We start from the raw sequence: 25120 nt of genomic DNA, 5'->3' as shown, positions 1-25120 counted from the left end.
ATAATGTTCTCGACTTCCACACATTTTTCAAGGCTCCCAAAATTTTCGCCCCCTCCCCCACCCTATGATCCACTTCCGCTTCCATGGTTCCATCCGCTGACAGATCCACTCCCAGATATCTAAAACACTTCACTTCCCCCAGTTTTTCTCCATTCAAACTCACCTCCCAATTGACTTGACCCTCACCCCTACTGTACCTAATAACCTTGCTCTTATTCACATTTACTCTCAACTTTCTTCTTCCACACACTTTACCAAACTCAGTCACCAGCTTCTGCAGTTTCTCACATGAATCAGCCACCAGCGCTGTATCATCAGCGAACAACAACTGACTCACTTCCCAAGCTCTCTCATCCCCAACAGACTTCATACTTGCCCCTCTTTCCAGGACTCTTGCATTTACCTCCCTTACAACCCCATCCATAAACAAATTAAACAACCATGGAGACATCACACACCCCTGCCGCAAACCTACATTCACTGAGAACCAATCACTTTCCTCTCTTCCTACACGTACACATGCCTTACATCCTCGATAAAAACTTTTCACTGCTTCTAACAACTTGCCTCCCACACCATATATTCTTAATACCTTCCACAGAGCATCTCTATCAACTCTATCATATGCCTTCTCCAGATCCATAGATGCTACATACAAATCCATTTGCTTTTCTAAGTATTTCTCACATACATTCTTCAAAGCAAACACCTGATCCACACATCCTCTACCACTTCTGAAACCGCACTGCTCTTCCCCAATCTGATGCTCTGTACATGCCTTCACCCTCTCAATCAATACCCTCCCATATAATTTACCAGGAATACTCAACAAACTTATACCTCTGTAATTTGAGCACTCACTCTTATCCCCTTTGCCTTTGTACAATGGCACTAATCATATTTTTCTTTGTTGTATTACCCTGAACACAGCAAGTGTATTATAGTGTATAGTGGTTTGGCCCTATGGTTATTACATCTTATCACCATTTATGACAAGGCCGCTTTTCCTTCCCTATTTTTCTTTACTTCAAGGATGTTTACGTGTATATCAAGACATTTATCTGCACATCAAGGATATGTACATGTTTAACCAGTTTATTTACATATATATCAAGAATATGTGCACTTCAAGGATACCTACATATCAAGGCTGTGCATGTACATGTATATCAAGAACACATAGGCCCACATTGTAATCCTCATGCAGACAACATCAAACACTGAATGATATTCTGATTTTGCGAGACGAGAGAGGAGGACCAAAATATTCTCGTTAGGTTGACAATTACCTGAAGAATGATCAACTTTCTCCTGAAGAGAATGTGAGTTAGAGAGGAGAAACATCTTAATGTGTCATGCCTTTAGGTAAAACTTCATGATTCAAATAATTTGGTTAAAAAACAACTCAAAGGACAAAAGAAAGAGATGTTGGAACTGATGAAATAATATTTACTGGAAGTATTTTGTTGCATTTATATAACTAAGTTCTTACAATTAAAAAAAATTCTGTCTTTCAGAGACCTGGTATAAGATGATGTGTTACCATGTACCATCCTCAGAACTGATACATGAACTTTTATGAAATGAAATTTTCATGAAAATGGGCAGCTTTTCACAGCAGACAACAAATGCTCCTTATGAAGGATATTGCCAAAAAAAACTACAATTCTTATGAAATCATCTGTTTAGATTTTAGAGCAATTAACTGCCGGGTCATTATGACTCAATATCAAGCCACAATCACCAATCAAAAAAATAGATAAATAAACACCTCTTCCACGCATTCAAGATATTTCTAAGACCATACATGCTCTTACAGCATCCATATATGGTCCACGGACAAAGACATTTATTCATAATCACAATTTAAAAGGACACAAGAGACCAACAAAATACTACTGATAATGATTATACTTAAATGCTATCCATGGAATAATATGTGGTAAGTCTTCAACATGTCCATATAATGATATAAGATTAAACCATAGCCAATGTATCTTCTGCTGCAATGAATGACTACTATGTGATGAATGTCAAGATCACACAGGGTGGCAAGACTGAATCAGTAAAATTTGGTTAATGCTGATAACGCTTGTGTTGTCATCATCTTAGTCTATCCTTTGTAAACTGTTATTCAATGTGTTTAAAATAATACATGTAAACAGTTTGAAAAGGTTATAATGTACAGGTCTTACGATTCTGACAACTTCGGGTAAGACCCCTACATGGCCATATATCCAAGCTTCTCATCTAGTACTACTGCAGCCAATTGTTTCACCAATGCAACATGTAGTACATTCATTTATTATATTATACACTACAGTAAGCCAAGAACCAGTTTGGCAGGATAAGATAGCACCTACAAATTTTTCTATTAGGAAAAACACCAGAGTTATACATCAAAACAGATAAAGAGACTTAACTTCAACATAATCTTAGGTGTTGAATAAATTAGTTAGTGGTCGACATGAAAAACACATTAAACTTGGAATAAAACATAGATTTAAAACATTTATCAAAATATGAACAAGAGGTGGCAGTGCATGTATGAAGAGCACTTTTTTATATGCATAAAAATTTGCTTTGTTCAGCAGGGAATGAATTCTAAACACAGATAAATACTGCTGTTTACCAAGACAAACAATAATCTCTTCCTTTTAGAAAAAATAAAGGAAAGGGTACAATATTGGAATATTAATCAGGATCATATTGAATAAAGTCCTACATCTGTGGCAGAGGCATGACCTATTTTATCTAGAATCACATAAAGAAAAGATTACAACATAATATTTCATAATTATGAATTCCAGCTGATTTTCAAGAAGCAAATAAAATTATCTGTGGTCCTATAACTGGTCAGGAATGCAAAGCAAAGAGGAAGGACTAAATATCTGTCATAGAAAGTGAGATACATTAAGTAAAATCTGATAATCAATGAATAACATCAATACAAAAAATTAAACTATAAACACATCATCTGAATTCACATAATATAAGCTAGTATAAGACAATGGTAGAAAAGGAAATCATAAACATAACTACTGAATTCTGAGATGACAAATGAAAAGCAAATGGCATGAGTGTAACAGAACAGACTTATATACTTAAGTATCTAATGCAATCAATAATGTATTTGAAGCATATCAACTACCAGCTTTATAACTGGTTATACCACAAAACCAGTTGAAAAATTTTCTATAGGTATAGTAACCACAATCAAAACATAGCTGGAGATAATGAAACAATTTGAAAGCTAAGCTATATAGAGATACACCACACATGTATGGTAGGAAAACTTGACTTTAATTTTATCATGTATTATACAAAGTTCACTATAAGAAGCCTCTTTAATATAACTAACAAGTTCCATGTTACTAAAGTCAAACATATATGACATGGGCAATGTTCTGTTCCCATATAATGCAATGCATTTCATCCATTCCTATCATAATTATACATAACACAAAAAATCAATGGTATCCTATATATTGAAAAGGCTTTTTAATAATTCTTCTTGTAACTTCAAATCTGGCTACAAAGTGTGGGGTACAGCTGAATAATGAATCACATAACTGAAGAAGTCGAGACAATGTATGTGGCATAGCTGAATTAACTTGGCACAAAATCTATTTGATGCCCCAGGCATTACGCATCATGAGATCAAAGTAAGCATCTTGGTCAATTGAAGCACTAATTCCTGAGTAGTAATCATAAAACTCCTCCCTTGTAAGCTGGAAGGAAAAGATAAACACTGTTAGAGACTCTTTTGAAACAATGAAACTATAGTTTTTTCCACCACTTGTCTCAATTAAAAAATCTGGTCAATACAACCTCTTCCTTTTCTAAACTCACCCTTCTCTTCACCAACCTGTGGTTCACTTATCCTTTTAACCGATCAATCACTCTCCTACATACCATGCAAGCTCTGCTTAGGAGATTCTGTAATTCTTAGAATCACTTTTACTTTCCTTTCTCTTACAATAAAAGATAGTTATTGCCTTTATCCAGTTATCAGGCTCCTAATCACTTTTTCATGCTTCTGTACAAACTTTCCAGATCCAACGAAGTTAGTTTCACCTCCATCATTCACCATCTTACTCTCCACTTCATCTGTACCCCTTGCTTTCCCATTGCTTAAGAGCTTTATTGTTCTTTTTATGTCTTCCTTTGTAATATATTCCATTGCCATATGTCCATTCTTTGCTCTCACTATCTTTAATCCTACCACATCAATAGACATATCTATTTCACCATCATATCCAATCATCTCTATAGAGTATTCTGTCTATCTCCAACAATTTTCACTCTTTATCACCAGTATTCTCACAGACTACTCCTTTCTACTTTATCTATGCCTCCAAATAGTTTGTTATTCTTCTCTTCATTACTGTGCATTGTTCTCCCACGATTTCTTTTTTCTTCCTTTCATCTATTTATGTACAAGATCGTTTTAAGTTTTCAAAACTTTATGATGTACACTCTTTCTCCACCATTCATTGTTATCAGATTCAACTTCTTCCAAACACTATTTTTCTCCTCCAAACAATTTCTATTTACATTTTACAATACCGTATTTTTCTTTCCAAAACCCTATATACAAAGTTCCACACACTTCCATGGAAGACTAAACTGTATTTTTGAACTGCCACTACCTCATCTCATCCTCATCTTGTGCTGTTTATGATACTCCCAGCTTTTCATTAAACTTATGGTAGTTAATTTTTGAACTTTCACTGTCTTTTTTTATCTCTCTACTTTTAATTACATTTTTAGTACTTTCCCATCTACTATAAAAGGCCAACCTATGTATTACTACCATATGATCTGAGAAACCCCTTCACAACCCTCCCTCATATCACACACTCTACATATCATTTTGTCTTACCTGAAACAAACCAGTCATACTATCATCTAACCGTTGTCTAAATTATGTACTCTCAACACTCATACCTCTTGATGCACACAATCCATGTATTCTTTCTCCTATATCATTAATACCTGGGACTCCATACTCATGCAATCCTCTACTGCTTTATAAACTTCTCTAAAGTCATCCTTAACATCCTCTTCCACATTATTACATGGCTCATATACAACCATCACACACACCCTTAATCTTTCACACTTAAACTATGCAACTAATGGTCTAGTGCTTAATGACATATTTGCAGTCAAGCATCGTTTCAAACCAATCATCCTTCATGAACAAAGTTACATCTCATGCCTGACCATCTGTCTCATTTTGCAGGTCTGATTCCATATCCTTCATTCTTTTCCAATCAAAATGTCTTTTTACTTTTTAGTCTTGTCTCACACAAATATAACATATCTAATCTTTCTCTTCTTAAAGTGTCTATAACTTTCATTCTCTTACATATATTCCTTTCATATAACACTCACCCATATGGACCAACACATGGGCCAAAATATGGATCAACACCTCTTGTTGAAAGTAGTTGCAGGCATGCTGCTTTTGTCTGGGACCACAAGCACTTTTTGTGGAGAACATCAGGGGGACAGGAGTCCCCAACCACATCCTTAAATACTGGCAAAAAGGGGATGGGAAATCTAACTCCATAAGGGAGAAGTGCTACCCTACTTTCATTTCTCAGTTCAGACTTTCTGAAGCCAATTACTATTGCAAATGGTTCTTTGTCTTTGCATTGTTTCCCTGGACACTCTTCATGTTTTGTTTACACATTGATACTGTATCCAAGGAGAATTAATCTCAAGACTTCAGCTGATAACCTCTTACACAAAGATAACTTTTTCATTTTGCAATCCTCCCTTCTGCCTCTACATGTGTTCATAACTTAAATGTTAAGTGCTGTCAATCACATTATGGTGAATCATCTCAACAATAATTTCCAATACAGATATCTTTATATTTTACACCATCATCCTGCAATCTATAAATCATAACAACTTGTCACTTCCACATTACCATCAATAAGTATTAACGGTCATTATATTTTTTACTTTTGCAGTCTTGTGTCTGTGCACATTTCATAAGAGATTCTCCTCTTCCATGCTCACTTTGACTTTAAGAAAAGGGCATATACTAAGAAGACTGAACCCAAAGATACAATTTACTGTACCTGTTGATGGATGCTGAACTAAATGTTTAATCTCACAATGAAGTGTATATTAAATCTATAACTGAACAAAAGATGTGCTGAACATACCTTGCCATCAACAGATGTATTATTCTCAAACTTCTTTATTACTGTGTTTAGGATCTCATCTTCTGTCATTTCACCAGACTGATACTTTGGATGGTTGGTGACGGTGTATACTCCCTTCATGTCTTCTAGAGTTACAACTCCATCATCTGTCTTGTCCAGCTTGTCAAAGGCCATATCTACCAGCTTCTTTCTTCTGTCATTCATCTTAGGCTGTTGGAATAAATGTTAGTCTTTCGTTATGAAATGAATATTGCAGAGAACACTTACATAGAAGAATTTGAAAATTAGAAAGATTAATGATGCTATGGCTGTGGGTATGAGGTAGAACAAGGAAGATATGGACAAATTCGGTGAGTTGAAGATCAAGGGGGTATGACACTGTGGGAAGAACCATTGGCCATATGCTATACAACACCATGGGAGGCACTACTGACCATATACAGTATGAAACCACTGAAGGCACGACTGACCATATGCTCTACAACACCATGGGAGGCATTACTAACCATGTATTGTAAAATACCATGAGAGGCACAACTGACCATATGCTGTATGACATCACAGATGACAGACCATGTGTTGTGCGACTCCATGGGTGGCATTACTGACCATATGCTGTATGACACCACAGGAGGCATTACAGACCATATGCTGTACAACGCAATGGGAGGCATTACTGACCATACACTGTACAACACCACAGGAGGCACTACTGAACTTATGCTGTATGACACCATGGGAAGCACTACTGACCATAGCTGTATGACACTATGGAAACCACCACTGACCACATGATATATGACACCACTGGAGGCACTATTGACTATAAGCTGTATAACACCACAGGAGGCATTACTGACCATATGCTGCACAACACCACAGGAGGAATTACTGACCATATGCTGTGCAACACCACAGGGCGGAACTACAGACCATATGTTGTACATTATTCTACAGGAGGAGGGAGTGAATAAGTTCTACTTTAATCAATTTATCAGTTTTATGTACAAACCTAAATTCTACAGCAGCATGGAGGTCTATTTATTGTCATTTGTTAATTCAAAGACAATACATTATAAGAATCTGCAAGACTATGTTCATCTACCCAACTCACATTAGCAGATTTAGGTGAATTCAAAATAATCTCAGGACAAAAACTCTAGTCATGGACAAGAGCCTCATCATAAATAGGCTAAAGAGACAGAGAAGTATTGAAAGATGAAAGAATATTCTAAAAGTCTTTAAGGAAGTGGAAAACTTGCCCTTTAAAAAAAATCAGGTTGAAGCCTTTATGAAAACATGGTAAGGTACAGTTTCAAAGCTAAGTGGTGAAGAAAATATAACAGATATCACAGGGCCCCACCTCTGGGGTGCTAACAGCCACACAATAATCCTGTAATGCAGCTGCTTACCAAGTACACAGGATGGTCGCTCTTGGCAGGAGAAACCAAAGAAATAGCTATAAGAAAGAGAACTAAAACTGCAACTTATAATAAGTGTATCAAGTTTTGAGGACATCGTAAGAGATAGTTCCTTGAATTGCTTTAGACTCAACTCTGTCAAGTATGTAGATTTAGAACCTCTTCAGATAAGAGAGCACTAATCTATGCAAGGGTGAACCAATCCTTTATATAACCAGAACAGCTATTCACTTGGGAAGAATCAACAGCATCTGAATATGCCTACCTCTTTCTTTGAGGAAGATAGCTGTTTGTGTAATATGGGATTTGCAAGATAATAGACATAGTAAGCATGCTTTTGATTTTTAGTGATGGAATTAAAATAACAACAAAAGTCTGGTTAGTTATGAGGTATTTAAAAGTGAAAATCTGAAATAAATGTTTTAAGAGACACTGAATTTAACTAAATAATATATGTCTTACTAGGGTATACAGTTTAAATTTGGGTTTATGGAGGTTTTTGTGATGAGACCAGATCAAGAGCATACACGATAAAATGGAGCGGGTAGGTATCACCATTTAAGTGCACTAGATTATCTACTTTAGAAAGGGAACTGTTAATCAAAAAATGATGAAAAGTGCAGAAAACATGGTAGAACCCTTTGTCAATAATTGATAAACAGAACTCGAAGGCGTGAGCTTGGAGACCACAATCTGGAACCACACCATGTCAGAGGCTCTTAAAAAATCAAGGGTCACAAAACGGGATAACCCAGGGTCTCTGAGAGAGAATGCCTAGACATTATCAAGATTGGAGAGGATACCAGTGGTAGATCTAGCTTTACGAAACCATACTGATCATGAGTGAGAAGAGTGAAATTGAAGATGCATAAGGAAATGGGAGATGAGAGATTCAAAGACTTGGCAAACAGTAGCAATCTGGGCAGTAGAATGATAGCTGGAAAGATTATAACATTCATTTGTTCTTACAGTAAGATGTACCAACACTTTTCCAAGAAGAAAAAGTTTTGGTTTTGGGGCAGAAGGAAAATCTAAAAACAAGCAAGGGCCATATATACAGTGAGTGTATGTGGTCCTAGAACTGTCTGTAACAGCTGAAGTTGTTCAAAATTTCTCAGTTGGTGGACATAGGTTAATGCTAAATAATCTTAATGACTCTGGCATTTGATAGACCTATGGCCCAAAAAAGCAACCAATTACAAGCAAGCACATGCACAAGGTCAGCAATACACTCCTTTAAAACATAAGGAAAAATGCTATTCTGGTCCATATGCCTTGCTGTGTCTGGAGACAAAAGTGCTTCCTGAACTGTATGAAAAAAGTAATTAAGAGGGACAGAGGATTAGTAGGAGGTGCCTCAGCAGACATGGGATTATTAGTCATGAAAAGTGGAGTTAAAGGAGAAAAGAGGGGTGAAAAGAGTTGCTTTTTCAATAGGAATTACAGATGCTCCTTGACTTACAAAGGGGTTACGTTCCAATAAAGCCATCATAAGTGGAAAATATCAGAAGTCAAAAATACATTTAATACTGTACATCTGACCTACTGAACATCATAGATTAGCCAAGCATACCTTAAAACACTCTCAGAACACTCACATTAACCTACAGTTGGACAAAATCACCTAACACAAAGCCTATTTCATAATACAGTATTGAATATCTCATCATTGTAAAGTCAAAAAATCCTTAGTCATGGGTCATCTGTATATCAACAGAATGGAAAGCAATGGAAACTTAGTATGACATTTGTTGCTAGGATATGATTTCTGGCCATAATTCAGGGAGACCTGTCACTAGGTTAGGCTGTAATCCCTCCTTTGGATAGTTTCGGCCAGAGATCAAAGGTAAATGTGAACACAAGGCCTGCGGGTGTAGTTATCTATTTGAAAGAGGGATGAGGATAGGTCTTTAATCTCATTGCATTCTATCACCTAATACCTGTTTTTCATTTTTTTTTTTTTTTTTTTTTTGCTTTGTCGCTGTCTCCCGCGTTTGCGAGGTAGCGCAAGGAAACAGACGAAAGAAATGGCCCAACCCACCCCCATACACATGTATATACATACGTCCACTTACGCAAATGTACATACCTACACAGCTTTCCATGGTTTACCCCAGACGCTTCACATGCCCTGATTCAATCCACTGACAGCACGTCAACCCCGGTATACCACATCGCTCCAATTCACTCTATTCCTTGCTCTCCTTTCACCCTCCTGCATGTTCAGGCCCCGATCACACAAAATTTTTTTCACTCCATCTCTCCACCTCCAATTTGGTCTCCCTCTTCTCCTCGTTTCCTCCACCTCCGACACATATATCCTCTTGGTCAATCTTTCCTCACTCATTCTCTCCATGTGCCCAAACCATTTCAAAACACCCTCTTCTGCTCTCTCAACCACGCTCTTTTTATTTCCACACATCTCTCTTACCCTTACGTTACTTACACGATCAAACCACCTCACACCACACATTGTCCTCAAACATCTCATTTCCAGCACATCCATCCTCCTGTGCACAACTCTATCCATAGCCCACGCCTCGCAACCATACAACATTGTTGGAACCACTATTCCTTCAAACATACCCATTTTTGCTTTCCGAGATAATGTTCTCGACTTCCACACATTCTTCAAGGCTCCCAGAATTTTCGCCCCCTCCCCCATCCTATGATCCACTACCGCTTCCATGGTTCCATCCGCTGCCAGATCCACTCCCAGATATCTAAAACACTTTACTTCCTCCAGTTTTTCTCCATTCAAACTCACCTCCCAATTGACTTGACCCTCAACCCTACTGAACCTAATAACCATGCTCTTATTCACATTTACTCTTAACTTTCTTCTTTCACACACTTTACCAAACTCAGTCACCAGCTTCTGCAGTTTCTCACATGAATCAGCCACCAGCGCTGTATCATCAGCGAACAACAACTGACTCACTTCCCAAGCTCTCTCATCCCCAACAGACTTCATACTTGCCCCTCTTTCCAAAACTCTTGCATTCACCTCCCTAACAACCCCATCCATAAACAAATTAAACAACCATGGAGACATCACACACCCCTGCCGCAAACCTACATTCACTGAGAACCAATCACTTTCCTCTCTTCCTACACGTACACATGCCTTACATCCTCGATAAAAACTTTTCACTGCTTCTAACAACTTGCCTCCCACACCATATATTCTTAATACCTTCCACAGAGCATCTCTATCAACTCTATCATATGCCTTCTCCAGATCCATAAATGCTACATACAAATCCATTTGCTTTTCTAAGTATTTCTCACATACATTCTTCAAAGCAAACACCTGATCCACACATCCTCTACCACTTCTGAAACAACACTGCTCTTCCCCAATCTGATGCTCTGTACATGCCTTCACCCTCTCAGTCAATACCCTCCCATATAATTTACCAGGAATACTCAACAAACTTATACCTCTGTAATTTGAGCACTCACTCTTATCCCCTTTGTTTTTCATACAATGTCCAAAATTTCTTCAATCTCAGCTTTTACCCCTTTTTCACCTGTTCTAATAGCCCACTTACCCCATTCTTTTAAATGTAGTTCCCTCTTTTCTGACTCTTATGTTGTCTAATTTCCTGTTATGCTCTTTACCTGATGCCTTCCTCCCTTCACTTCACAAAGAACTGCATCATCATGACAATAACAGATCTGCTTGGGAACTTGAGGCTTACTGTAATCATTATCTCCACTCGTCTTTGACTCTTCCAGTGTGGCCATGCCTGTGGCTGCTGACATCTCCCTTTAGCTTAATATCATCTAAACACATCAGTTGATGGAGGGAAAGATGGATCTGCTATGAAGAAATTTAGAAGACACTTCAGCAACACTGAACCACAAGGGAGAGAAACTAGAAAAAAGGAAATTGTACAAGAAATAAACATAATCTGAAGCTGTTCCAAACATCTACCAAGAGGTAAACTGTCAGTGCAGGATTGAAAAAGGGGGCAAATGAGAGTTGGGGTGAAAGAGAATCATTAAATATTAGGGAGAATAAAGAATATTTTGGAAGGTGGTAAATAACGTGCACAAGACAAAAGAAGAAATGGGAACATCAGAGAAGGGGGCAAGTGGGAAGGTAATAACAGGTAGTGACGAAGTGAGGAGATAGAGTGAGTATTTTGAAGGTTTGTTGAATATGTTTGATGACAGAGTGGCAGATATAGTGTGTTTTGGTCAGGGTCGTGTGCAAAGTGAGAGGGTCAGGGAGAATGGTTTGGTAAAGAAAGAAGAGGTAGTGAAAGCTTTGCAGAAGATGAAATCCAGCAAGGCAGGGTGACTCTGTTGTTGATTAGTTGGTAAGGATATTCAGTGTATGTATGGACCATGGTGAAGTGCCTCAGAACTGACGGAATGCATGCATAGTGCCAGTGTACAAAGGCAAAGGGGATCAAGGTGAGTGTTCGAGCTACAGAGGAATAAGTTTGTTGAGTATTCCTGGGAAATTATATGGAAGGGTATTGATTAAGAGGGTGAAGGCATGTACAGATCATCAGATTGTGGAAGAGCAGTGTGGTTTCAGAAGTGGTAGAGGATGTGTGGATCAGGTGTTTGCTTTGAAGAATGTATGTGAGAAATACTTAGAAAAACAGGTGGATTTATGTGTAGCATTTATGGATCTGGAGAAGGCATATGATAGGGTTGATAGAGATGCTTTGTGGAAGGTTTTAAGAGTATATGGGGTGGGAGTTAAGTTGCTTGAAGCAATGAAAAGTTTTATCAAGGATGTAAGGCATGTGTACAAGTAGGAAGAGAGGAAAATGACTGGTTCTCAGTAAATGTCGGTTTGCAGCAGGGGTGCATGACGTCTCCATGGTTGTTTAGTTTGTTTATGGATGGGATGGTTAAGGAGGTGAATGCAAGAGTTTTGGAGAGAGGGGCAAGTATGCAATCTGTTGGGGATGAGAGGGCTTGGGATGTGAGTCAGTTGTTGTTCAACGATGATACAGCGCTGGAGACTGATTCGGGAGAGAAACTGCAGAAGTTGGTGACTGAGTTTGGTAGTGTGTGAAAGAAGAAAACTGAGAGTAAATGTGAATAAGAGCATGGTTATTAGGTACAGTAGGGGTGAGGGACAAGTTGATTGGGAGGTAAGTTTGAATGGAGAAAAACTGGAGGAAGTGAAGTGTTTTAGATATCTGGGATTGGACTTAGCAGCGGATGGAACCATGGAAGCGGAAGTGAGTCACAGAGTTGGGGAGGGGGCAAAGGTTTTGGGAGCACTGAAGAAGGTGTGGAAGGTGAAAAGGTTACCTTGGAGAGCAAAAATGGGTATGTTTGAAGGAATAGTGGTTCCAACAGTCTTATATAATTGCGAGGCATGGGCTATAGATAGGGTTGTGCAGAGGAGGGTAGATGTGTTGGAAATGAAATGTTTGAGAACAATGTGTGGTGTGAGGTGGTTTGATCGAGTAAGTAATGAAAGGGTTAGAGAGATGTGTGGTAATAAAAAGAGTGTGGTTGAGAGAGCAGAAGAGGGTGTGATGAAATAGTTTGGACACACGGAGAGAAGGAGTAAGGAAATACAGACAAAGAGGATATATGTGCCAGAGGTGGAGGGAAGAAGAAGTGGGAGACCAAATTAGAGGTGGAAAGATGGAGTGAAAAAGATTTTGAGTAATCGGGGCCTGAACATACAGAAGGGTGAAAGGCATGCAAGGAATAGAGTAAATTGGAGCAATGTGGTATACCGGGGTCGACGTGCTGTCAGTGGATTGAACCATGGAATGTGAAGCATCTGGGGTATACCATGCAATGGTCTGTGGGGCCTGGATGTGGAAAGGGAGCTGTGGTTTTGATGCATTACGCATGACAGCTTGAGACTGAGTGTGAATGAATGTGGCCTTTTTTGTCTGTTCCTGGCACTGCCTCACTAGAGCATGGGATGCTGTTTCATGCGCGGGAGGGTGGCGACAGGAAAGGATGGTGGCAGCAAGTATGAATATGTACATGTGTGTATATGTAGATGTCTGTCTATGTATATGTATGTATAGGTTGAAATGCATATGTATGTATATGTGCGTGTGTGGGCGTTTATGTATATACATGTGTATGTGGGTGGGTTGGGCCATTCCTCGCCTGTTTCCTTGCACTACAACGCTAACACGGGAGACGGTGATTAAGTATAATAAAAAAAAAAATGTATACACACATTTCTTTTTTCTTTTGTATACTTGATTGCTGTTTCCTGTGTCAGCGAAGTAACTCTAGGAAACAGACGAAGAATGGCCCATCCACTCATACACACACACACACACACACACACACACACACACACACATATATATATATATATATATCTATATATATATATATATATATATATATATATATATATATATATATATATATATATATGTTAGAAGCAGTGAAAAGTTTTTATCGAGGATGTAAGGCATGTGCACGTGTAGGAAGAGAGGAAAGTGATTGGTTCTCAGTGAATGTAGGTTTGCGGCAGGGGTGTGTGATGTCTCCATGGTTGTTTAATTTGTTTATGGATGGGGTTGTTAGGGAGGTGAATGCAAGAGTTTTGGAAAGAGGGGCAAGTATGCAGTCTGTTGGGGATGAGAGAGCTTGGGAAGTGAGTCAGTTGTTGTTCGCTGATGATACAGCGCTGGTGGCTGATTCATGTGAGAAACTGCAGAAGCTGGTGACTGAGTTTGGTAAAGTGTATGAAAGACGAAAGTTAAGAGTAAATGTGAATAAGAGCAAGGTTATTAGGTACAGTAGGGTTGAGGGTCAAGTCAATTGGGAGGTAAGTTTGAATAAAGAAAAACTGGAGGAAGTAAAGTGTTTTAGATATCTGGGAGTGGATCTGGCAGCGGATGGAACCATGGAAGTGGAAGTGGATCATAGGGTGGGGGAGGGGGCGAAAATCCTGGGAGCCTTGAAGAATGTGTGGAAGTCGAGAACATTATCTCAGAAAGCAAAAATGGGTATGTTTAAAGGAACAGTTGTTCCAACAATGTTGTATGGTTGCGAGGCGTGGGCTATGGATAGAGTTGTGCGCAGGAGGATGGATGTGCTGGAAATGAGATGTTTGAGGACAATGTGTGGTGTGAGGTGGTTTGATCGAGTAAGTAGTGTAAGGGTAAGAGAGATGTGTGGAAATAAAAAGAGCGTGGTTGAGAGAGCAGAAGAGGGTGTTTTGAAATGGTTTGGGCACATGGAGAGAATGAGTGAGGAAAGATTGACCAAGAGGATATATGTGTCGGAGGTGGAGGGAACGAGGAGAAGTGGGAGACCAAATTGGAGGTGGAAAGATGGAGTGAAAAAGATTTTGTGTGATCGGGGCCTGAACATGCAGGAGGGTGAAAGGAGGGCAAGGAATAGAGTGAATTGGATCGATGTGGTATACCGGGGTTGACGTGCTGTCAGTGGATTGAATCAGGGCATGTGAAGCGTCTGGGGTAAACCATGGAAAGCTGTGTAGGTATGTATATTTGCGTGTGTGGACGTATGTATGTACATGTGTATGGGGGTGGGTTGGGCCATTTTTTTCGTCTGTTTCCTTGCGCTACCTCGCAAACGCGGGAGACAGCGGCAAAATATATATATATATATATATATATATATATATATATATATATATATATATATATATATATATATATATATAAACGCCCATACATGCACATATACATACATACATATGCATAACATATACACAGACATAAACATATATATATACACATGTACATGTTCATGCTTGCTTTCATCCATTCCTGGCACTATCCTATCCCATATCAACAGCATCGCTAGCCTCTGCTTCAGCCAGGTAGCATCAGGAAAACAGACAAAGATACCATCAGTGTTCATGTGAGCTACATAATATGTAATGAAGTTCAAACCAAACATGACAACTGTAACACATAAAGTCTCACCCTTATAGCAACTAGGAATTCTTCGTAATTCACAGACCCTCCATCGTCCTTATCAAAAGCCTTGAAGAGATTCTTGGTTTCCTCTTCATTCAGGCTGAGGCCAGTCTCCCTGATGCCCTTACTGAACTCCTCGAAGTTCAGGCTGTGGGAGCCATCGTCATCCATCCTACGGAACACCCTGCAACACACAAACTCAGTCATGCGCTATACATGGTACCTAAAGGATATAAAATACAATCGCATTGCTTTATATATAACTGGATCATGATGAATACTTGAACATAATTCATGCACAGGTACACTAAAAATCAGAGATAATGTGGACATCTGGAAAAGCATTCATTCAAGGGCGGTGAGGAGGTAGGATCAGGATAAAGCAAGGCTGAAGGGAAGGAGGAATGGATGTGTAACTCAGTTGCATGAGTGAGTGCAATGGCAACTTCCAGAGTGTGCACCATATCATGCTTTACGTATAGGAATGATATCTCAGAAAATTTCATAATGGTAATTTCTTGTTCTCTTATACCTTTCACATGTTGCCTGGCGGCTGTTGTTTACATATTCCTTACGATACGATGGCTCGACTTTTCTTGGTCTTGTGGTGTCATCTCGAACAAAGTCTCTCTTCTCTGACAAACACCTACTGACTCCTCTCTTATACACTTACCACAGTCTATAATACTGCCATACATTGTACAGTTCACACAACTTGTAACACTGTTCCATACATTATACAGTTCACAAGTTGTTACAGTTGTTACTCTGCCGTGTTTCAATTTATTCATAATATTCTGTCGTAGCTTATATGACTGAGACGGAGTCCTCATTGAAGCTAGGATTTAAATGACATAAAAAGAAAAGCTAAAAAGAGAGAATTAAGATGAACAAAACAAATCCAAGACTTTTGCAGGAAGTAAAAACCTGCCTTTTGAAAAGGGTCAGGTGGTAGGTGGCAGGAGGGACATGAGAAGGTAAAAGAGATCTAGACAAAAGTGTTGTAGAGTAAGAAACAGATACCACAATGGCCCACACTTGAGTTGCTAATGGCCATACAGTTCTCATGTAATACTGATAAAGAAGTTAAACTTTATAAAGTTCCCTTTCATACATCACCTGGTATTTGGTTCTACATTGATATATTTGGTATTTCTTCACCAACCATACACACTACTCAAAACCATGTGTCATGTAACAACATTCCCAAGGTGGGGTGCCACTGCGGACTATTTTTTTTCCAGGCTGTTGTATGCTGAAATGAGATTTATTATTGATGCTGTATTGACCCCCTGCGACCTTTAGTGAGCCTGGTGACATGCGGGTAAAGGTATTTCTGTTGAATATCTTCTTAAGATTTACACGATATTTCTCTTCCCATGCATTTACTTGGGCATTTCCTGATAGATTACCTATTCTTAAAATAGTCAACATGTCACGGTGGGGGTTGACTTAACCATAGTGTGGTAAGGGTTGACTTACTTGCTCATAGTGTGGTGGGGGTTGAATTACTTGCCCAGAGCGTACTGCTGGGTTGACTTGCCCACAGTGTGGTCGGGTGTTGACTTACTTGTCCATAGTGTGGTGGAGAGTTGACTACTTGCCCATAGTGTGGTGGGGGTTGACTTACTTGCCCATAGTGTGGTAAGGATTGCCCATAGTATGGTGGAGGTTGACTTAATTTTCCAGAGTGTGGTGGTGGGTTGACTTATTTCCCCATAATGTGGTGGGGGTTAACTTACTTGCCCATAGTGTGGTGGGGTTTGACTTACCTGCCCATAGTGTGGTGAAGGTTGACTTACTTTCCCATAGTGTGGTGGTGGATTGTTACTTGCCTATAGTGTGGTGGGGATTAACTTGCCCACAGCGGAGTGGTGAGTTGACTTACTTGCCCATAGTGTGGTGGGGTTGACTTACCCATGGTGTGGTGGGGATTGACTTACTTGCCCATTGTGTGGTGAGTTGACTTACTTGCCCACGGTGTGGTGGGGGTTGACTTACCAATGGTGTGGTGGGGGTTAACTCACTTGCCCATAGCAGGGTGGTGAGCTGACTTACTTGCCCATGGTGTGGTGGGGAAGGGGGGAGGAGTGACTTACTTGCCCATGCCCATAATGCCGGCGGCGCCGCGGCTAAGGCAGAGGAGTCGGAGCTTCTCCACAGGGTCTGTTGTCTGGGAGATCTTCCTGCGGGCGCTGGCCATCATGTCTTCCTCGTTCCTGGTGGAGGCTGTCCTGGGACGGTTGGCCATGCCGGAACCTGCCGGGAAGGGACATACTTGAGGTTACAGGGTCCACTCTGGTAGGGACGTCACGCAAAATGACATGGAACAAGAACTTTATGTACGGTTGGTTGGTTGTTTTAGCCCTATCAACTGCCAAGGTCATTAAAGCCGTCAACGTAAGTTACATCCACCAATGGAAAAATCTCTAACACATTCTTCAGGTGTTAAAGATGATTCCAAGACCATAATACACTCACTATGCATGTGACTCATGCAATATGAACCGAGTCTGTGTGACTGGCCCAAGCAAAACAATACCGGATAATTATGGAAATTCAGTTTGTTCTGAGGTGAGTTTGAATGGAGAAAAACTGGAGGAAGTGAAGTGTTTTAGATATCTGGGAGTGGATCTGGCAGCGGATGGAACCATGGAAGCGGAAGTGGATCATAGGGTGGGGGAGGGGGCGAAAATCCTGGGGGCCTTGAAGAATCTGTGGAAGTCGAGAACATTATCTCGGAAAGCAAAAATGGGTATGTTTGAAGGAATAGTGGTTCCAACAATGTTGTATGGTTGCGAGGCGTGGGCTATGGATAGAGTTGTGCGCAGGAGGATGGATGTGCTGGAAATGAGATGTTTGAGGACAATGTGTGGTGTGAGGTGGTTTGATCGCGTGAGTAACGTAAGGGTAAGAGAGATGTGTGGAAATAAAAAGAGCGTGGTTGAGATAGCAGAAGAGGGTGTTTTGAAGTGGTTTGGGCACATGGAGAGGATGAGTGAGGAAAGATTGACCAAGAGGATATATGTGTTGGAGGTGGAGGGAACAAGGAGAAGAGGGAGACCAAATTGGAGGTGGAAAGATGGAGTGAAAAAGATTTTGTGTGATCGGGGCCTGAGCATGCAGGAGGGTGAAAGGAGGGCAAGGAATAGAGTGAATTGGAGCGATGTGGTATACCGGGGTTGACGTGCTGTCAGTGGATTGAAGCAGGGCATGTGAAGCGTCTGGGGTAAACCATGGAAAGCTGTGTAGGTATGTATATTTGCGTGTGTGGACGTATGTATATACATGTGTATGGGGGGGGGGGGGGTTGGCCATTTCTTTCGTCTGTTTCCTTGCGCTACCTCGCAAACGCGGGAGACAGCGACAAAGTATAAAAATATATATATATATATATATATATATATATATATATATATATATATATATATATATATATATATATATATATATATATTCCTATGAGTCCACGGGGAAAATGAAACACGAAAAGTTCCCAAGTGCACTTTCGTGTAATAATCACATCATCAGGGGAGACACAAGAGAGAAATATAACAGTCAATTGATATACATCGAAGAGACGAAGCTAGGACGCCATTTGGTAAACATGTGAAAATATATATATTTGCCATTTTCTGCGTTAGCGAGGTTGCAATAAACAGAAGACTGAGCCTAAAAGGGAAAATCCTCACTTGGCCCCTTCTCTGTTCATCCTTTTGGAAATGTAAAAACTGGAGGGAAAGATTTCCAGCCCCCGCTCGCTTCACTTAAGTCGCCTTTATGACACGCAGGGAATACGTGGGAAGTATTCTTTCTCCCTTATCCCCAGGAATAATATATATATATATATATATATATATATATATATATATATATATATATATATAATTTGTTTATGGATGGGGTTGTAAGGGAGGTAAATGCAAGAGTCCTGGAAAGAGGGGCAAGTATGAAGTCTGTTGGGGATGAGAGAGCTTGGGAAGTGAGTCAGTTGTTGTTCGCTGATGATACAGCGCTGGTGGCTGATTCATGTGAGAAACTGCAGAAGCTGGTGACTGAGTTTGGTAAAGTGTGTGGAAGAAGAAAGTTGAGAGTAAATGTGAATAAGAGCAAGGTTATTAGGTACAGTAGGGGTGAGGGTCAAGTCAATTGGGAGGTGAGTTTGAATGGAGAAAAACTGGAGGAAGTGAAGTGTTTTAGATATCTGGGAGTGGATCTGTCAGCGGATGGAACCATGGAAGCGGAAGTGGATCATAGGGTGGGGGAGGGGGCGAAAATTTTGGGAGCCTTGAAAAATGTGTGGAAGTCGAGAACATTATCTCGGAAAGCAAAAATGGGTATGTTTGAGGGAATAGTGGTTCCAACAATGTTGTATGGTTGCGAGGCGTGGGCTATGGATAGAGATGTGCGCAGGAGGATGGATGTGCTGGAAATGAGATGTTTGAGGACAATGTGTGGTGTGAGGTGGTTTGATCGAGTAAGTAACGTAAGGGTAAGAGAGATGTGTGGAAATAAAAAGAGCGTGGTTGAGAGAGCAGAAGAGGGTGTTTTGAAATGGTTTGGGCACATGGAGAGAATGAGTGAGGAGAGATTGACCAAGAGGATATATGTGTCGGAGGTGGAGGGAACGAGGAGAAGAGGGAGACCAAATTGGAGGTGGAAAGATGGAGTGAAAAAGATTTTGTGTGATCGGGGCCTGAACATGCAGGAGGGTGAAAGGAGGGCAAGAAATAGAGTGAATTGGAGTCATGTGGTATACAGGGGTTGACGTGCTGTCAGTGGATTGAAGCAAGGCATGTGAAGCGTCTGGGGTAAACCATGGAAAGCTGTGTAGGTATGTATATTTGCGTGTGTGGACGTGTGTATGTACATGTGTATGGGGGGGGGGTTGGGCCATTTCTTTCGTCTGTTTCCTTGCGCTACCTCGCAAACGCGGGAGACAGCGACAAAGTATAAAAAAAAAAAAAAAAAAAAAAAAAATATATATATAATGCATGATGCAGTTTGTTCTGAGACGAAACCTCCCTCCAACCCAGGAGGTACGGGCAGCCAGTGCTGAGGAACCTGAGCACTGGGCCTAGGGTGTCACACTTGTTATTCCACCCGGCCCCCACGAGAGCTAGGCTTCCTTAGGCATGACGCAGGTGTAAATAGACTAATGATTCAAGGATCCCGGGGAAGGGCAGTAACGTTGGGAGGACAGCATCAAACGAAGTTTCTGCCCTGCAATATTACTAACCTGCCGTAAAGCCACAAATATTGATCGTGAACAGGAGCAATATTTCTGACCGTGCGAAAACAATGACCACTCATAAATTCTCGTTGCTCACGTACTGAGGAATTCAATTGTAATATTAATGGCTCAACAAGGTATTTACTGTTATTATTTAGCTAGCTATACGTTTACCATTAAAAACGTTTGTCCATAATATATATCATACATGTTCGCCACTTCCCACGTCAACGAGGTAGCGTTAAGAACAGAGGACTGAGCCTTAGAGGGAATATCCTCATCTGGCAATCTTCTCTGTTCCTTCTTTTGGAAAACTGAAAACGAGAGGGGAGGATTTCCAGCACCCCGCTCTCTCCCTTTTAGTCGCCTGCGACGCGCACGGAATACGTGGGAAGTATTCTTTCTCCCCTATCCCCAATAAATAAATAAATAAATATATATATATATATATATATATATATATATATATATATATATATATATATATATATATATATATATATATATATATATATATATATATGTATGTATGTATGTATATATATATATATATATATATATATATATATATATATATATATATATATTCATTTATTTATTTATTTATTTAATATTCATTTTGCTTTGTCGCTGTCTCCCGCGTTTGCGAGGTAGCGCAAGGAAACAGAGTATACACATACACGTCCACACACGCAAATATACATACCTATACATCTCAACGTATACATATATATACACACAGATATATATATGGCTGTTGGAGGTTTGTATGTTCTATGAAGGTGTATATATATATATATATACATAATTCATACTACCTTTATTCATTCCCATCGCCACCTCGCCACACATGAAATAACAACCCCCTCCCCCCTCATGTGTGCGAGGTAGCGCTAGGAAAAGACAAAAAACGCCCCATTCGTTCACACTCAGTCTCTACCTGTCATGTAATAATGCACCGAAACCACAGCTCCCTTTCCACATCCAGGCCCCACACAACTTTCCATGGTTTACCCCAGACGCTTCACATGCCCTGGTTCAATCCATTGACAGCACGTCGAACCCGGTATACCACACCGTTCCAATTCACTCTATTCTTTGCACGCCTTTCACCCTCCTGCATGTTCAGGCCCCGATCACTCAGAATCTTTTTCACTCCATCTTTCCACCTCCAATTTGGTCTCCCACTTCTCCTCGTCCCCTCCACCTCTGACACATATATCCTCTTGGTAAATCTTTCCTCACTCATTCTCTCCATGTGACCAAGCCATTTCAAAACACCCTCTTCTGCTCTCTCAACCACACTCTTTTTATTACCACACATCTCTCTTACCCTTACATTACTTACTCGAATAAAACCACCTCACACCACATATTGTCCTCAAACATCTCATTTCCAGCACATCCAACCTCCTGCGCACAACTCTATCCATAGCCCACACCTCGCAACCATACAACATTGTTGGATCCACTATTCCTTCAAACATACCCATTTTTGCTTTCCGAGATAATGTTCTCGACTTCCACACATTCTTCAAGGCTCCCAGAATTTTCGCCCCCTCCCCCACCCTATGATTCACTTCCGCTTCCATGGTTCCATCCGCTGCCAGATCCACTCCCAGATATCTAAAACACTTTACTTCCTCCAGTTTTTCTCCATTCAAACCTACCTCCCAACTGACTTGACCCTCAACCCTACTGTACCTAATAATCTTGCTCTTATTCACATTTACTCTTAACATTCTTTTTTTCACACACTTTACCAAACACAGTCACCAGCTTCTACGGTTTCTCACAGGAATCAGCCACCAGCGCTGTATCATCAGCGAACAACAACTGACTCACTTCCCAAGCTCTCTCATCCACAACAGACTGCATACTTGCCCCTCTTTCCAAAACTCTTGCATTCACCTCCCTAACAACCCCATCCATAAACAAATTAAACAACCATGGAGACATCACACACCCCTGCCGCAAACCTACATTCACTGAGAACCAATCACTTTCCTCTCTTCCTACACGTACACATGCCTTACATCCTCGATAAAAACTTTTCACTGCTTCTAACAACTTACCTCCCACGCCATATATTCTTAATACCTTCCACAGAGCATCTCTATCAACTCTATCATATGCCTTCTCCAGATCCATAAATGCTACATACAAATCCATTTGCTTTTCTAAGTATTTCTCACATACATTCTTCAAAGCAAACACCTGATCCACACATCCTCTACCACTTCTGAAACCACACTGCTCTTCTCCAATCTGATGCTCTGTACATGCCTTCACCCTCTCAGTCAATACCCTCCCATATAATTTACCAGGAATACTCAACAAACTTATACCTTTGTAATTTGAGCACTCACCTTCGTCCCCTTGCCTCTGTAGAATGGCACTATCCAAGCATACCGCCAATCCTCAGGCACCTCACCATGAATCATACATACATTAAATAACCTTACCAACCAGTCAACAAAAGAGTCACCCCCTTTTTTAATAAATTCCACTGAAATACCAACCAAACCCGCTGCCTTGCCGGCTTTCATCTTCCGCAAAGCTTTTACTACCTCTTCTCTGTTTACCAAATCATTTTCCCTAACCCTCTCACTTTGCACACCACCTCGACCAAAACACCCTATATCTGCCACTCTATCATCAAACACATTCAACAAACCTTCAAAATACTCACTCCATCTCCTTTTCACATCACCACTACTTGTTATCACCTCCCCATTAGCCCCCTTCACTGAAGTTCCCATTTGTTCCCTTGTCTTACGCACTTTATTTACCTCCTTCCAAAACATCTCTTTATTCTCCCTAAAATTTAATGATACTCTCTCACCCCAACTCTCATTTGCCCTTTTTTTTTCACCTCTTGCACCTTTCTCTTGACCTCCTGCCTCTTTCTTTTATACATTCCCCACTCATTTGTATTATTTCCCTGCAAAAATCGTCCAAATGCCTCTCTCTTCTCTTTCACTAATAATCTTACTTCTTCATCCCACCACTCACTACCCTTTCTAATCTGCCCACTTCCCACGCTTCTCATGCCACAAGCATCTTTTGCGCAATCCATCACTGATTCCCTAAATACATCCCATTCCTCCCCCACTCCCCTTACCTCCTTTGTTCTCACCTTTTTCCATTCTGTACTCAGTCTCTCCTGGTACTTCCTCACACAAGTCTCCTTCCCAAGCTCACTTACTCTCACCACTCTCTTCACCCCAACATTCTCTCTTTTCTGAAAACCTCTACACATCTTCACCTTCGCCTCCACAAGATAATGATCACACATCCCTCCAGTTGCACCTCTCATATATATATATATATATATATATATATATATATATATATATATATATATATGGTGTATCCTATGTAAGACACTGACAGAATGCGTACTGCAGTGGACCAGTGTGCTTAAAGTAGTTGTTAATACATATGCTCTCAATTAGTATTCTTTTCAACACTATAACATTAAACAACACAGAAGTGAAGAGGATAGAAGGGTTAACAATAGATCTTCATGAGTATCACACGAGAGAACTTGGTAGCACTTGCTGGAGCAGCTGCAGTCGGCCGATGAGCGAGTGTCATCGCCCTTCGTTTTACAGCCTTAACCTAGCGTCAGGTTCGCTGAATAGCCACCACTAACAACGTCTGTGTTATGAAATGACAGATCCCAAGCTAACAAACTTTGACAAAATATCGCTAAATTACTCAATACCTGATAGCGCTGCTGAACCCACTGAACGGCTTGTTACCTTGTGAAATACATATGCTGGCCTAATGCGCGGCCTGTGTGCACGCGCAAGGGTTCTGTGATCATTAATTTCGCAGGTCAGAATTTTTGTTTGACAATGGAAACTGGTGCTTTCTCGCTGGGAGGCGTGTTGTATGATCGCTGAGGCCGTACGGGGTCAGGGAGGCTGGAGATTAACATTGTCATCGGTAAGTGTAGCTGCTGGCACAATGGTGATAATACGATACATGGATTTGTATGTAGCATTTATGGATCTGGAGAAGGCATATGATAGAGTTGATAGAGATGCTCTGTGGAAGGTATTAAGAATATATGGTGTGGGAGGAAAGTTGTTAGAAGCAGTGAAAAGTTTTTATCGAGGATGTAAGGCATGTGTACGTGTAGAAAGAGAGGAAAGTGATTGGTTCTCAGTGAATGTAGGTTTGCGGCAGGGGTGTGTGATGTCTCCATGGTTGTTTAATTTGTTTATGGATGGGGTTGTTAGGGAGGTAAATGCAAGAGTTTTGGAAAGAGGGGCAAGTATGAAGTCTGTTGGGGATGAGAGAGCTTGGGAAGTGAGTCAGTTGTTGTTCGCTGATGATACAGCGCTGGTGGCTGATTCATGTGAG

The 25120-nt window shown here is 40.4% G+C and overlaps 1 protein-coding gene across 1 annotated transcript in view; it reads right to left on the bottom strand.

Annotated features, from left to right (window-relative positions):
* Positions 1-1428: 1428 nt before the first annotated feature.
* The window catches only part of LOC139755459 (crustacean calcium-binding protein 23), a 163474-nt gene continuing 139782 nt past the window's right edge, over positions 1429-25120 (bottom strand). The window contains exons 2-5 of the mRNA XM_071673779.1: positions 17613-17772; positions 15520-15697; positions 6186-6395; positions 1429-3731 (exon numbers count right to left, since the gene is read on the bottom strand). Of these exons, the coding sequence (XP_071529880.1) occupies positions 3627-3731; positions 6186-6395; positions 15520-15697; positions 17613-17764 (645 nt within the window). The 5' untranslated portion in view covers positions 17765-17772 and the 3' untranslated portion in view covers positions 1429-3626. The remainder of the gene's footprint in view (positions 3732-6185; positions 6396-15519; positions 15698-17612; positions 17773-25120) is intronic.

Source organism: Panulirus ornatus, chromosome 19 (assembly GCF_036320965.1).
Source record: "Panulirus ornatus isolate Po-2019 chromosome 19, ASM3632096v1, whole genome shotgun sequence".
NCBI classification, from domain to species: domain Eukaryota; kingdom Metazoa; phylum Arthropoda; class Malacostraca; order Decapoda; family Palinuridae; genus Panulirus; species Panulirus ornatus.
Note: the sequence above shows the minus strand (reverse complement) of the source record. Positions and strands in the feature narration are given on the sequence as shown.